Source organism: Ambystoma mexicanum, chromosome 9 (genome assembly GCF_040938575.1).
Source record: "Ambystoma mexicanum isolate Mex_15411 chromosome 9, UKY_AmexF1_1, whole genome shotgun sequence".
NCBI classification, from domain to species: Eukaryota; Metazoa; Chordata; class Amphibia; order Caudata; family Ambystomatidae; genus Ambystoma; species Ambystoma mexicanum.
The window spans coordinates 650,200,099-650,214,671 of NC_090931.1; the positions used below are offsets into that span (position 1 = coordinate 650,200,099).

The following is a 14,573-nucleotide window of genomic DNA, read 5'->3' on the forward strand; positions in this document are numbered from 1 at the left end:
AGATGCCTGCGCCGCTCTAGAAGAGGGCACACCAAGCCTGGACATGGTCTAGATGGCACAGCTAAGGCAGCTCCAAAACGCACCAGTTGAGTAGCTCCGCTGTTCTACACATGCCAGCTATGCCACGGTCTTGATGTGCACATTTTGGAGAAGGCTGAGAAAAGTTGTGATGAAATTGGTACGCTAAGCTTCATAGAGACAGCCTCTTAGCACACTGGGCCCAGTGCAAGATCATGCCATCCCTTGGAGAGAGAAATCAAGCCCTGCTAGCTGTGAAGATCAGCCTAGGGGTGCAAGGAGAAAAGGGGGAGTCGGGACGATTAGAGCACGCTCCTTGGGGACATCATACAGAAATCACTTAGAGCCCAATGAAAATAAAATAGAAAAATGACTTGCGTTCTCCGGCCGTGCGCTGGTTGACATAGGATGAGCTGCCTCTGTGCACATTTGCTAAGACCGGTCATTGTTGATGTCCTGAGAGTGGCCATCAGAAGAACATCCCTAAACTCAACGAGTCCCACCAATGGTAGCATGGAGAGCTTTAAGGCCGTGTAGCACATGCCAATGGTTGCTCTTCACTGGAGAGCAATCATTGACATAGCACCAAAAAAAAAAAAACAGATGGTGAGTTATCATTGAACCACTATAGTTCTGCTAACCCACTGTACCGGACCCTGCTGAACCACAAAGGGGTCAGAAAGAAAAAATCTGAGGCGTTGCGCACCCCTTCATTAAGGTTGGGCTCTGATCAGCCCTGATGAGAGAAGACATTGCCCACACCAAAAACCTCAGTCACGATCACCATTGAGAAAATCCCGTACATCACAAACGCTGCTGCAACCCACAATCAGCCCCTTGTTGGCACGGCCATAGCGTCCTCAGGGGCGCCCCGCTCCCTTCCAGAGAAGAGCGCGTAGTCTTTCTTTGGTCTCCACGCTACGTCATCTTTCTAGTAGCCAATGCTGTGCCTGAAACCTGCACGAGCGGCCTGGCCCTTCTGCACCCCAGGGACCGTGAAGGCCATCATGCACCCAGAGCCCTGTCCCTCTCGCAAGAGACCCCCTCCAAGCCCCCATCTGCTTCCCCCATTCCGAGTTCTTCTTTTTCGATCCCAAAGTAGGTTAAATAGGACTTTTGCTCAGTTCTACTTTGTATGCTTAATGGGAAGTTGCAAGAAGCTCATATTTTTTTTATAATGACCACCGGGCCTCGATGCCTTTAAATCTTTATATTTTATGTATAGCAATTGTGCCGATTAATATCTGAACTCATCCGCTCTTCTAGTGGGGTTCAGTTTTGGATCTCGGCTGGTGGTACCACGTAGGGTCATGGTTTCCAATGAGGATTCGACTTTCTTCTCTGTGTGGACCACTAGATAAGGTGCTGCGAGAGGTCATCCAAGCACTGCCCTCTCCATCACTTTCTCAAACAGCACTACCTCTCTTCTGCCTCCCACACCCATCATGTGCCACCATGCCCCGCTCTACTCATCCTTTGCCATCACTCTTCATTGCTCCCTCATCTGCTGTGCTTCGGTCATCCTGTACCACCTCTGAATCCACTGAAGACACTATATTCCTTGCCACTCTCTTACACTTCACTGCCTCCTAGCCTTTAATTTACTGTGACCTATGGCAGACACTGCCACCCTCTCATCCTCTCTGGACCTCCCATCCTTGGCCTCCTCAGCCTCTCCATTCATGCGTGGTTGCCCCTTTCGCCTCTGCCATCCATTCGGCCCGTGACACCCCATAAGGCTCAGATTGCAAAAACATTGTAGAGTGCGACTCACTTCAGAGAAGAAGTGTCCTTACCTAGCGATTAAGCACGCACACACACAGGGGTCAGTCTTGGTTTGTTTATTATAAGAATATGTACAACTAATACTGGTCGATAATAGGCAGCAGAGCACTATGATGGCTTTTAATATTAGAGGAAGCATCGTGATCAAAGTTTCTCTTTGCTAAATTGAGAGCGAATATAATCTCAGAAATATATGGAATGATTCAGGTTCCGCCTCACTCCCCTCGCCCCCCCCCCAATCACCCCTATGATGGCCCACCTGTCCAAACAGAGGCTGCAAGTCTATCATGGATATATGGGGTCTGGGCATCCAGTCCTTGCTCGCTGATCCAGAGATGGGGATTCCTGTTTATTCACGCTGATTTCAACAAGGCAAGGCCAGCGCCTACTTTGTGAACTTGGAACAACAGCCTGACTTGTCCCCCATTAAACACCTCACCCGAAACATTGCTGATCACCCCACGGCTGATCCAATTCCTGGCCGCTCATTAACTCACCCAAATGCATGGAGGGTCAGCAGCTCCTCACACATCATGGCCAGTTATCCCCTTTCCCAAAGGCATGTCTGGTCATCACCACCCACATTGACATGGTCGCGCGGGTCTATCCAGAGGGATGGGGCGCTTACAGAAACTTTGTTTGGACATTCACTTGCACCCCTAAATAACAAAGGCGATACCTCAGGCAGCTATAATATTTGGTGGGGGGTGGGGAGGGATAGCGAATGAATGCGGCATATAGAACGGAGTGTGCTGGTCTAGACCTATAGGGAAGCAGTATTAAGTGCAAGAGTTGGCAGAGCGGATTCGATAATATCCTAAAATTCTTCAGAAGTAGGGCTTTAAAGTGTTGTCGTGCTTCAGTGCTGAGCAGTTCCCTAAAAGTCACCTTTTAAAAAAGGTCGACCATTCTCTGGCTTATTAGTGCAAAGAGAGGTAACACAGACCTCAACCAACCACTTAAGTTCATCTAGAGCCTGTAACTGGTGGCAAATAATTGAAATCCAAATCCCAGATCTGTCTGCAACACCGAAATCTCCATCCCAACAAGAGGAGTCATCCGCATCCACTCCACTGCAATTATGACCATCGACCTACATCATCTTCACTTAAACCCCATTTGTACAGATGGACCATCAGCCCAGCTTAATCCCCACAAACCACAAACATCCATCAGTAAATTCCAAAGCCCTCGCACAGCAAAGAGGCTACTGCTACACCCAAATCTGAGTGGGCACTAAGAGCCTTTGGATACATCCAAAACCCAGCGTGCAGACACCGGCCTGCCAACTTCACCAATTCCACATCCACGCAGAACCAAAAAAAAGTCTGCTACGATCACACCTCGCCACTCACAAAGCGTTTGGCTGCATTCAAACCTCGTTGGGACAAAACCTGCTGTCAGCAATTCCCAACCCAATGAATCGCAAGACTGCCAGCCATCGCACAGTCCCCACCTGGGACGGCCACAATTAGCCATCAGCCACACTCCCAGTCTATTTTGAAATGCGGCCATCGGTAATAATTAAACCTCAGTGACCACGCAGAATCCTCAGCTACACCCAAACAGACGGTCATACAGCAACTCCCTACCAAGGACAAAAAGTGGTCATCTTTACCCCAACAGAGCAAAGTCGCCAGCTACGCCCCAAACCCATTCACCCAATGAGCAAAATCCATCATCTATACCCGAACACAGCGGTCGGTCAGCTACACCTAGAAGTAGAGAGTCCTCTATAGCCACAGCCCAGCAGTTAAAAAGCCATCACTCACACCCAATTCACACCAGACAGAGAGAGAGTGGACAATTAGACACAGATCAACTCCGGGGCAGATCTCAGAGGAGCAATGTATACGCAAGTTATAATGCTGCATCCTAGGCACAGCGTCACGGTACGTTCTTTCACCCTACAGACTGCCTTGCAAAGCAATGCAGCCACCATGTTCAATGCAAATAGCATACGATCATCAGGGTAGCTCTGTCTCTAGGGAAGATAATGGCCAGTAAGTCCCGGGTCCCATCCCTTAAAGCTGGCGCGGATTACACGTCCATAGTTACAGGACAGGACATGCTGTTTTAGCCTTATGGGAGGACACTCGAGCCTGTGCCTGGTGATAGAAGGCTTTAACCTGGCCTTCACAGGTGTGGGATCAGCACACAGGATCCAGGCTGTACCCAGTGTTTGAGCCAGACAATCTAACCATAGCCAGTATAAAGGTCTTCAATGCTTGTGCTGTGCGAGTGGCAGGTGGGTCTTCAGCAAACCATCACCATTTGTGCCACGACCTTGGTATCTGGACCTGCAGCAGGGACGCCTAAACACGACTGTGGTGGTGGCACGAGGTACAAGAATGGCCATTGTCTAACAATTGAGTTGTCTAAGCGAGAAGGCGCACAACACCGTTATCAGAGCCCAGAAGGAGAAGCCGCTTGGTGGGAAGCACAGACAGGGTGGTCAGCGTCCCCCGGAAGTTTTCCGAGCTGAGCTTGGTTGTATTGGTGGGGAGCACGGATGGGTTGAGCAGGGAGTAAACGCCAATCTTGTTGGCTACTGTGCCTGTGACAATCTCACTGCCGTACAGGTCAAAGGCATGGATGGGATCGGAAGCGCACTTATACTGGTGCAGGGGTTTTGGCTTCTGCTCCGGATCCTTCCAGACGGTCAGCGAATGATCAGAGGAGGAGCTGACCAGGATGTTTCCGTCCGCGGCCTGCAAGGTAGAAATAAAAATAAACAACAGCTGAGTCATGCGACATCCATTCATCGCCTACATTTTCATCTGCAGCCAGTACCCTGCTCTGGGTAGCACGCCCAAGAGGGGTGGGATGCCCTCTGCGGCAGGAGTATTTTTAAAAAACAGCCTTACTATGCCATTCCCTACAGCGCCCTCACACCCTTTGCCAATGCCGACAGCATGTGTTCAGGGCCGGCCTTAGTAGCGGAAGTGCCCCGGGCAGCACAACAAAAATTCGAGCAGGGCACATTTAATTTCAATAGGGCGCATTCTCCCACCACGCCAGCTCGCGGGAGACCTTGAAAGACTCCACCCGAGCTGGCATGGTTCAGGAGTAATGGCACCCCGGCTAGTCGCCCAGGCAGCGAGGCAGTGAGCTCACAAACCACTACTACTAATTTAATGTTACCCACAACACGTTGTCTGGGTGTAAGAAGTTAGCGTGGTAGCTGCAAGAACCCAAAGCATGAGCTATTTGGCAACATTTGCTTCAGTGCTTTTTACGTGAAGGCCGGATGCGATTGTGTCACGTACGCGACGTTCACAAGCCATGTGACAGGCACGCATGAATCCGAGCAACACCAACCATTTCCCAACATAAAATATATGCTGTAGAAAGAAGGACGAAGCCAGAGCCTGGCGAGGTCATCGCCTCCACTGGTAAACAGACCCACACGGGATAAACTTTGTTTAACCTCTTCTGTGTCAAGGAGAGAGAACTGTGACAGCTCTGGCCTGGGGGTAAATATGGACAACGGTTACTGATTACACCCAACGTCCATGAAAGGAGGATTTCTAACAGCACTGTTTGATCAATGCCCGCCCACTGGTGCAGGTCAGCTGGGAAAGGAAAGGTTCAAGACCGGGAAAGTAGGGGCGCAGTGGATGTGGGGGTACACACGAACAGAGACATAGGACAAAGGGCGAAGTAGGGGCACAAGGAGAAGAGGGGCAGGTAGGGAGACTGAGAAGGCACGTGTTCAGTGAGGCATCACGGGAAAATTTGGCACAAGAGTACACCTGGGAAGTAGGGGCATCGTCACATGGAAGCAGGGAATCAGAGAGCAGATGTATAGGGGCACAAAGCAAAGCATAAGGAGGGGATTCAAAACAGAAAACACAGGCAGTCAAACCAGGGAGGAGTAGAACGGAGGTATTAGGAGAATAGGGCTACACCTGGGCCAAAGGGATTACTAGGAGGTACAAAGATACGCGGTGGAGCCCTGGGGGCTGAAAGAGAGCCAGCTGGGGCATAAGATGAAAAGTGGCATGAGGGGCACACCTGGAGTGTGGAGGTGCCTGTATTATTGTGATATCGCCACGAGGGTCCAATGCCTTTGTGTCAACAATTATGTGGCTCATGACTATATTTATTTATTTGTATTTATTTATTTCCATTTGTAAAGTGCCCCGAACCCGGAGGTATCTGGGTGCTGGTTGCAGTACATACCTAGAAGTAGTTATAGTACATAGTATAGAAGAGGTAGGCAAAGTCTGATATAGCAGTGATGGAGGTGGCGCAACTGGGTATTGTGCGCTAGAGGTCTTGTGTGAAGAGCCAGGTTTTTAGTTTTTTGCGGAAGGAATAGAGCGAGGGGTCAGATCTGAGTGAGAGAGGTAAGGCATTCCATTGTTTGGGAGCCACTACTGGGAAACTACGCCTCCCTGCTTTAGCTCGTTTGAATTTGGGCGTGGAGAGGAGGTGGGAGGTGATGGCAGGGGTGGGTCTGTCGGAGTGGGGTTTGTTGAATTTGTTGGTGAGGTGTTTGGGAGCTGTGTTTGCGATGCACTTATGTGTGATAGAGAGGGTTTTGAATTTGATGCATTCTTGGACAGGTAGCCAGTGGGCATTGCATCTGGCGGCAGAGATGTGTTCTTTTTTTGGGGGGGGGGATGTTCAATGCAGCTCTTAGGGCATTATTCTGTACGTTTTGGAGTTATTTGGTGTTGCTTGTAGAGGATCCTGCGAATAGGGTGTTGCAATAATCTTATTTGGACAGTATCGGGGCTCTGGCTAGAGTGATGCAGTTGTCTGGAGTTAGGAATGGTCGACAGCGTTAATGAGTTTAGCTGCGTCGGCAGCTGCCGAGGCTGTTGCACTGACTTGTCTGGCTAGGGAGAGCGAGGAGTCGAGATAGGCCCCTAGAGTTTTCACTTCCTTCAAGACGGCGATGGGGTTCCCATCTATGGTAAAGGATGTGTAATCATATATAGGCAAGTAAGGATATATAATGTGAGCCATAAGTCGCCATCTCATAGTTCCAGCGTTGAGGCTCCCTGCTCCCCACAGTGCTGGATGCATTTCGTACAACAGGCCAGTTGTCCACCCACCTGCGCCCACTGTCTCTCACCTCTACTTTGACAGCGCACCAAGTCATACGTTTGCCCCATTTTATCACCAACCTGGTTCTCACCATAAAATGTCAGCTGCAAGGCCCCTATTCAATGGTGTTACATGCCTCAATGCCACCAACAGCATTGCTCATCCCTTCCCACAGAGCAGTCAGCAATCTAGCTCCTACATCAGGGTTGTCAATATTGCCCTACAGTGCCATCAGCAGTCTCAGTGCACCCCATATTGTGGTCAAGCTCTGTCCTCAAGTTGCAGTCAACTCGACTCCCAACCCCACTGCACCATTTGTAGCATGGCGAACATCCATCAAAAGCACCCGCTTTTACCCCATAGTGCTCACCGTAGTCAAGATATCCTCCCACAATGCTGTCAGCAATGCGGCTCCCACCCCCGCAGACCTCCATTAATCAGACTCCTATCCTACAGCGCAGTCAGCAACCTGGTTCACTCCTCCCCATAGCAGCCCGACTCCCACCCACATAAAAGACATCAGGCTCCCACTATATATCAGTGGAAGTAATGCAGTTCCCTTTCCCGGTGCAATTTGGAATACCCTCACCCGACTCATGTGCTGGCCACTGAGGGGCATGTTATTATCAGGCTGATGTATAGTTCTAATGTAGGAGTACCACGGCATGGCATCATATCATGTCTTACCTTCATCTGCAATATGTCGCCCTCGTGCGCAGACCAGCCACGTAAGATCAGCCCTGTACGCACATCCAGGATCACAATAAACCCAGACGAGTAACCAGCCACCATGCTGCGTCCATTGGGGCTAATGGTTAGGTACCGGATGAGCCCGGCGTTAACATTGCTGGCCAGCTTGAATTCGTGCTGCGGAGAGAGGATATCAGAGTTTATTTGACGTTCTGGGGGTAAAAGCAAGCTTACGGGTTTCATTAAAAGCAAATTGAAACTTACATGTGAGAACATATTAGTGTAAGGATCTCAGACTAGATCCGCAATCTTTCATTGGTTGATAAGTGGCTGTTTTATGCCCATCCTCTAAACTGTAGTGGTCTAGTTCCTGGCCAAAAATGCCCCTCTCCTCACCAATACCTTTGCCCCACCCTGGCCTCCTCCACAAAGGTCTGCAGTCTTGGGGTCTTCTTGTAGAGTGACTTCGAGCTCCACCATTTCACCCTCTCTACGACTACGTAGGTCAACCTGAGGAGAATGGTATCACTGCATAATATCCCCAACAAAAATATCGCCGTAGATATGGGATTTTGGTTCTCCATAGGCGATATTTTTGTTGGGGATATTATGTGGGAGTGTGGGTTGCGGGGGTGTCCCCCGCAATTAAAAAAATTATGCACGGGGGATTCGGGGGTGTCCCCCGCAGGGTCCAGGTGTGACTTTGCCGCACAAATATGGCGATATTTTTGCATTGCGATATTTTTGCGGCGGAATTAACACATGGAACCAGGAGAATCCTCTCTGACCTCATCAACCACACCACTACAACTCCTCTCTACATGCAATCCAAAGCCTCACTGTTTCTTAATTTATCCCAATCTGTACTACGCTCTAATAAACCTTTATTTACAGCCTAAACATGTTGGTGTCGCCCTAAGGGTTCTATGTTATTTCGCCGCAGTATTTTTCATCGCAGGTTTTTTCATCGCCGTTTTTTTTTCAAAAAACTCGTTTTTTTTGGGGGGGGGGGGTTACCCCCGAAGCCCACCTTTTTTTTTTATTCCCTTACACCCACAACCATATATTTAATTTTTTAACCCCCCCAAAAAAAACGAGTTTTTTTTCTAAATAAAAACGCTGATGAAAAAACCCGCGATGAAAAATACTGCGGTGAAATGCGTGTATACCGCCCTAAAATTACCCTCCATCGCCCATGTGACACCAGATAATGACTATCACGTCCTCCAGTCCATTTAATTATCCTTGCTACCGCCCGAGATCCCCATTCCAGAGTTCCTGCCCCCATCCACCAAAATAAACCACAATGCCACAAGCTGTGCAGTTACCTTCACTGCCTCCACCCCGGCTTAATGACACTCGCTGGCTCTGGAAACCACTGCCCTAATCCCCCATACCCTCCCGATGAATCACGGACCCAAGTCCCCACATAACCCTGAGTGCCGCTAGGTCACTCCCTGATGACCTCTCTACTAGGACTCATTTCCTCAAACGGGTCTTCCATCCTTCAATTACGTTAGATGCCTTCCGACGCTCCTCTAGCTCCTAATTGTATCCCCACTTGTCCATGACTGCCTGAGATCCTCGTCTGTCCACACAGTGTTCCTCACCCCTAAAGACCCCCAAAATACCCTGTGCTCTTCCCAGCCCCTTCTGTAGACCCTTCACTCGCAATTAGACTGCATTTTCGGATGCTTTAAGGCCACTCCTAAAGACACCCAATGGACCCTCCGACCTTCTTAGCGTCTTCACCCTCGCTCCATGCCTTTCCAGAAAACCTCTGACTCTAAAGACTCAGTGTACCCCATGCTCTCCCCAGCCCGGCCCCTTCTGTAACTCCATTTCTATCAGTCCTCCATGTCACAGGTTGCCCCAGGCACCTTGACATTGGACAGTCCCTTCCCTCACATCACTGTACCATGTGGCCTTCCCAGCCTTCTAGCAGTGACCGTGTTTTGGAGCCCTTTTTCTCTACCGAGTCAGGAATTGTGCCAACCTTTGTCTTCCGGCCCTGGTATTGCTCCATTCCCCCCGTTTGTCGCACGGTTTGTATTATCTGGGGGGGCTTTGCGGCCAGTTCAGCTACCAGCATTAGATAACCCTGTTCCCGTTTTTTCTTTTCAACTCTAGCCATGCTGTGATCCCGAGAGATTCCTACGAGCACTGGGTAGACTGAGCCACAGTGGTTTGGGACATACTCAATGATGTCTTATGTTGCATCATCAAGTTGCTAATGTGCTCGTCCCAGTGGAGCGGATATTGCAATACAACTCTTGGCTAGAGCAGTAATCTGAAAGGTATCCTCGGAGTTGGGAACACCATCATTGCTTAAAGAGCTATGCACATGAGTAGAGGCCATGGGATTCGGCCTCGGTTCCTCCCAATCAGGTGTACCTCGGACCTGGAGCCAAATATGTACAACCTGCAGTATAGGCACGTTTTTCCAGTGTACAAAATTGGATGACCAGGTTTCAAGACCCTCCAAGGGCTCTTTTTAGCAGACGGTGCATGTGGCTACTGCCGTCTCAAATATTAAACTACAGTCGGGGTAATAAGGCATGTGTATAGAGCGGCACACGCCACAAACTAACTTGTTCCCGTGCGCTTGTATGATGGGAGTTGTAATTCCACACAAGGGTTTTTCAAAAGATCAAAGGCTCTGTTGGGGCTGTGGAAATTCGAACCTATAGCTTGCAGGCCTCTGGACTGGGCTTAGTCATCGGGGCGCCCTTTCACCCGAGAGTCTCAAAAGGCTTGAAGTACAATGCAAGGTGAAAGCAGCGACAAGCAGATCCTGGACAGACGGACATAGGACTATGCAAAGCGTGCATAGGTATGTCAGTGAGAAATTAAATCACCAGGCTATCGACTGTTCTCCAGCTGCTTGACTTGACTTACTGCCATATCTTGGCAGGCCCCCCTGGGTGTCCTGTGCTCTTTCAACATCTTAAGGGAATCGCTCATGCTGCCAGGGCCTTCCAATCACAGGCCTAACTCCTTCAGTCCAGCAGGATATACTGTGGGCATCCCAACCGCGTATAATCCCCCTTCTTCAGGTATCTCTACCCTCACTCTTGTCCTTTCAGCTTCTGCAAAGTCGAGCCGAGCAGTTAAATGCGTGTTTAATGTGAGATAATGGTCCCAAGCAAAGCGGTATTGCAATACTGTTCAGTACATAACTTGGAACTCAAAGGAAACCAACATGTTCAGCGCAATTTGTCTGTCACCACTTTGAGTACAGAATTCCGCTTCTGGCGCTCTCCTGAGCCCTAACCTTTTTGCCGGCGTCCCTGGTTTAGTGACTTTGTTTTTGAGGGACCACCATGTGCAACCCTTTTTGTGATGTGCTCCCCTAGTAGCCCATATGCCTCCGAAGGCAGGGGGGACATTTTAGCACCCCATTTTACTCCCAGTGTGACCGTCATCCTGAAAGCGTCCCGTGGTGTAGGCTGATGGCAGCTACATTTAGTTTTGCCTTCACCAACAGTTGTAGCCATTTTTCATGCATTCGCAACCACATTAAGCCATTTGGGAACTAACGCATTTTTTAAGCCCCACACTTGGCCATTTTACTTTTGACCTTCTTTGTCTAGCTGAACCCATGAGGAAGGCCTACAACAGCAGTGTTGCCTTCATGGGCATCGCTCTCAGCTTTGCCATGCACTGTGTAAAGTGGTTTAATATGGGTTAGCCAGCTTTTCCGCCCCATGCAGCCCAATCCAGTCTGGGTGGACCTGTGTGTTTGGCGGTTTTTAGGGCCAGTCTCATTGCCTTGCAGCCAAAACCTTTCTGGTCAGATTGGTGGGTGGACTTGGGCAAGCCCTTGGGTGAATGGGTTATCAGTGGAAGACCCTGTGCATTCCTCATAGTCTTACCTGGAGTACTGGAGAACTGTTGCTAACGAGGGACTGCTGTTGTGCAAGACCAGACCTGGCCATATTGACATATTGTCCTGGTTCCCAGTTTCTTCTAAAGCTGCTGGAAATCCATCACAGGCTCTTCCTCGAGCCTCCTCCCTTCTCCCCCCAGACCATCTTGCTGGTTGGACTACCTTGCTCATCTTGGGAACGTGTCCTGGCCTTTGCAGTGCTGCCTCGCTGCATAATCCTCCTGGATCAAGCACCCAGAGATCCCCAATTAACTAGGGAACAGCCAATACAGTCAACCCGTCCCACCTGCCCCGGCATGGCGGCACACGATGTTCTCGGGTGTTGTTCCCAGAATGGCAGTGCCTTTGGATGGCACAGGGAGCGACACGACTAATCGATCACAGAATCCCTGTTTGTGTTTGCTGGATTAAGCCTCAGCTCTGCTCGCCGAAGATATAGCTTCTTTGGGACTGATGAGATGCTTGCACCACCTTGCCTGGGCCCTTCCTATTACTCACATTCACCCGGATGTAAAGAGCTGCAGGTGGTGGTTTGTAGCTGAAGTTCAGTGGGGTTTAAAGGACCATTGGTACTTCTATTAAACAGAGGATGTCTAATTTGGGGTACAATTCCTGTTAGAGAGGGTGCCAAATTTGGTTGAGTGACCTTATACCAGACACAGCCCCATCGCAAGAGTCTATCGTTAAAAGCCTTTCAAAGCTACACAGCTGAACTGGACCACCCTATGCTGCAACACCTACAAAGAAATGGGAATGCGATCCGGATACGTCCAAGACCTTAGAAAAATTAGTATTGCATCTTCTTCGCGTGACAGACTTCATGGCGCTATACAAAGAAGAAGGACTCCTAGGTATAAGATGGACAAATATTTATTAATTAATTGATTTAAGGGGTGGGTCAAGATGTTGCTGTGATCTGGTTCAATTTTCCTGTAAGACTCTCTGGACCCATTCAGATGTTCTAACAGTTTGTTAAAGCCTGTACATGCAGCCTTCCGGATTAGTCCTGCGCTGCTTGCTCCTCTAGGGCTGAGGGTTACTTGCAGGAAACAGTGGTCTCCTGTGCTTCCCCTTAATTTTAGCCTACTGTCCCTCGCTGCCGACCACGGCTCGGTAGCTGGGCCAGCCTCTTCTCTGGTTTGACCTTTACATCATGTGTGTGATGGTCAGCGGTCAAGGATCCCACCTGGTTTTCATGGCAGGGATGGCGTCCCGATTCCTTCTCAGTATCAAACAAACCCTGGATTTTCTGGTCTCCCGCAGGGCCCGGCAGATTCTGGTCTTGTCTAGAGTGGTCTTGGAAAGACTGATGTAGGCTTGGTGCCTCCCGACTCATACTTCGGGCCCTCCTGGAACCGCTTCTGCAGAGGTTGACAACAAGGGACTCTCCCACCACTGATCTTTTTCAGGCCCCACTCAGTCCACAGGCTGGGTTGTATGATCCTCAAAAGGAACGAAAGAGTCCAGTGTTTCTTCTTTGCAGAGCCGCAATGAGTGTGTTACTTAAGCTATGATCAAATTAGCCATGGTAGTTGTTCAGCTACTAAGAGATTTGCTACTAAGTCCAGACTATCAAGTAGCAAACCAGCTGTATAAGTAACAAGTTTAGTAAAATGTCAACATAACTAACTCGACTTACTATGCCTGTCCTATATATGTGTAACTATGTAACCTGTACTGTTTTGTCCTCTTCTGTAAGAACAGTGCCTAGATGCTATGGAGTTGTGTGCGTGTCAGAGATTTTTGGAATGAAGTCTGTGGTGTGTGTGACAGGGTTTCTGGTGGGGGTTCTGTCCTGGATTTTAGGACGGTAATCCTTGGTGATGAATCTGGGTTGGCTGACGTCAGCTCTGCCCTTCAGAAATTGATTTTTAGGGCGTTCATTGTGGCCAAAAGATTGAGTCTCAGAGGATGGATTCAAGAGATGCACAATCTGTCAAGGACGTAAAAACTGCTTTACAAGTTGAAATGTAAATTGTCTTTGTATGAGAAGATCTGGAATGTGTTTAATGATTTCTTTAAATTTTTTGTTTTATTGGTATTCTCTTTCGTAGCTCTACTTTGTTGACTTGTTGTTTTTCTGTATATATTGTAAATAAATACAAAAAAAAAAATGGCAAAATAAATAAACATACTTTAAGGATTGTTTATAGTGCTGGATATCTTTGAAGCCGGTTATGTCTAAGTGCTATTAGGGGAGTTCATTTTCTGCTGCTTTGTAAATATTCATGGCATGCTGCGTTCCTGGAAATAATCACGGAAACACGGAAACAGACGCCATGTCACTGCTGCCTGGAGATGGAATGTAGATCACAACTGACAAGTTGTTACTGAAAAAGATCTACTTGAAGGTTGCTACATATTCCACAAAATATAATGAACCTGACTTGCACATCACAAGAAGGCAACAAAAACAAAATCCAAACTGCACTCAGGCTACACACTGCGCCTGAACCGCGGAGCACCGTGAATGAAGCGGCCATCAGGAGTCGCACCTCAGACCGTGCCGGTCCCAGGTCTACCAGCGCCCTGTGTGCAATTGTTGCCCCCCTAGCCCCCAACCCTCGCAGACTACAAATACCAGAATGCAAAGGTGTGGCGTGATTCTTGAGTAGGAGCTGGTGCCGCGCCTCTGCCACTCACTGTCATGTAGCGTGCCAGTCAATGACTTTCTATTCATGAGTGACTCACTAACAGAAAGTCATTGAATGACACTTTACATCGGGGCGCTGCATGTCAAGGGCACCGCCAGCTCACACAATGTAAAGTGTTGTGTAATTTACATGACACTTTACATTGTGTGAGCTGGAGGCGCACTTTTATCTGCAGCCCCCCCGCCCCACCCCCCCAGTGTCACCGCACCACTTGATCGCCCTTTGAGCCGACTCTGACCTCAGGCCCAACACCAAGTTGTAGTTGTCCTCTGCCCACACACCACTTGTTAAAAAAAACACAGCGAGTGAAGCTGCCATGAGAAATCAAACTTGGGGGCCCCCAACGAAGCACAGGGGAGATGGTACACTCTGAGTAGCATAGGAAGTCGCTCTCCCATATGGAGGAGACATACCCCCGGGCTCTCATCAAGTGCTTTTAACCTCCAGCCAACTCCTGCAACAAGCACAGTGCCTGGCAC

At 49.1% G+C, this 14,573-nt stretch overlaps 1 protein-coding gene across 3 annotated transcripts in view; it reads right to left on the reverse strand.

The window, feature by feature from the left end:
- Nucleotides 1–1,844: 1,844 nt before the first annotated feature.
- Nucleotides 1,845–14,573, reverse strand: part of WDR81 (WD repeat domain 81) — a 239,896-nt gene continuing 227,167 nt past the window's right edge. For all 3 annotated transcript variants that reach the window (XM_069615372.1, XM_069615371.1, XM_069615373.1), the window contains 2 exons: nucleotides 7,549–7,728; nucleotides 1,845–4,514 (listed from right to left, as the gene is read on the reverse strand). In XM_069615372.1, coding sequence (XP_069471473.1) covers nucleotides 4,182–4,514; nucleotides 7,549–7,728 — 513 coding nt within the window. In that variant the 3' untranslated portion in view covers nucleotides 1,845–4,181. The remainder of the gene's footprint in view (nucleotides 4,515–7,548; nucleotides 7,729–14,573) is intronic.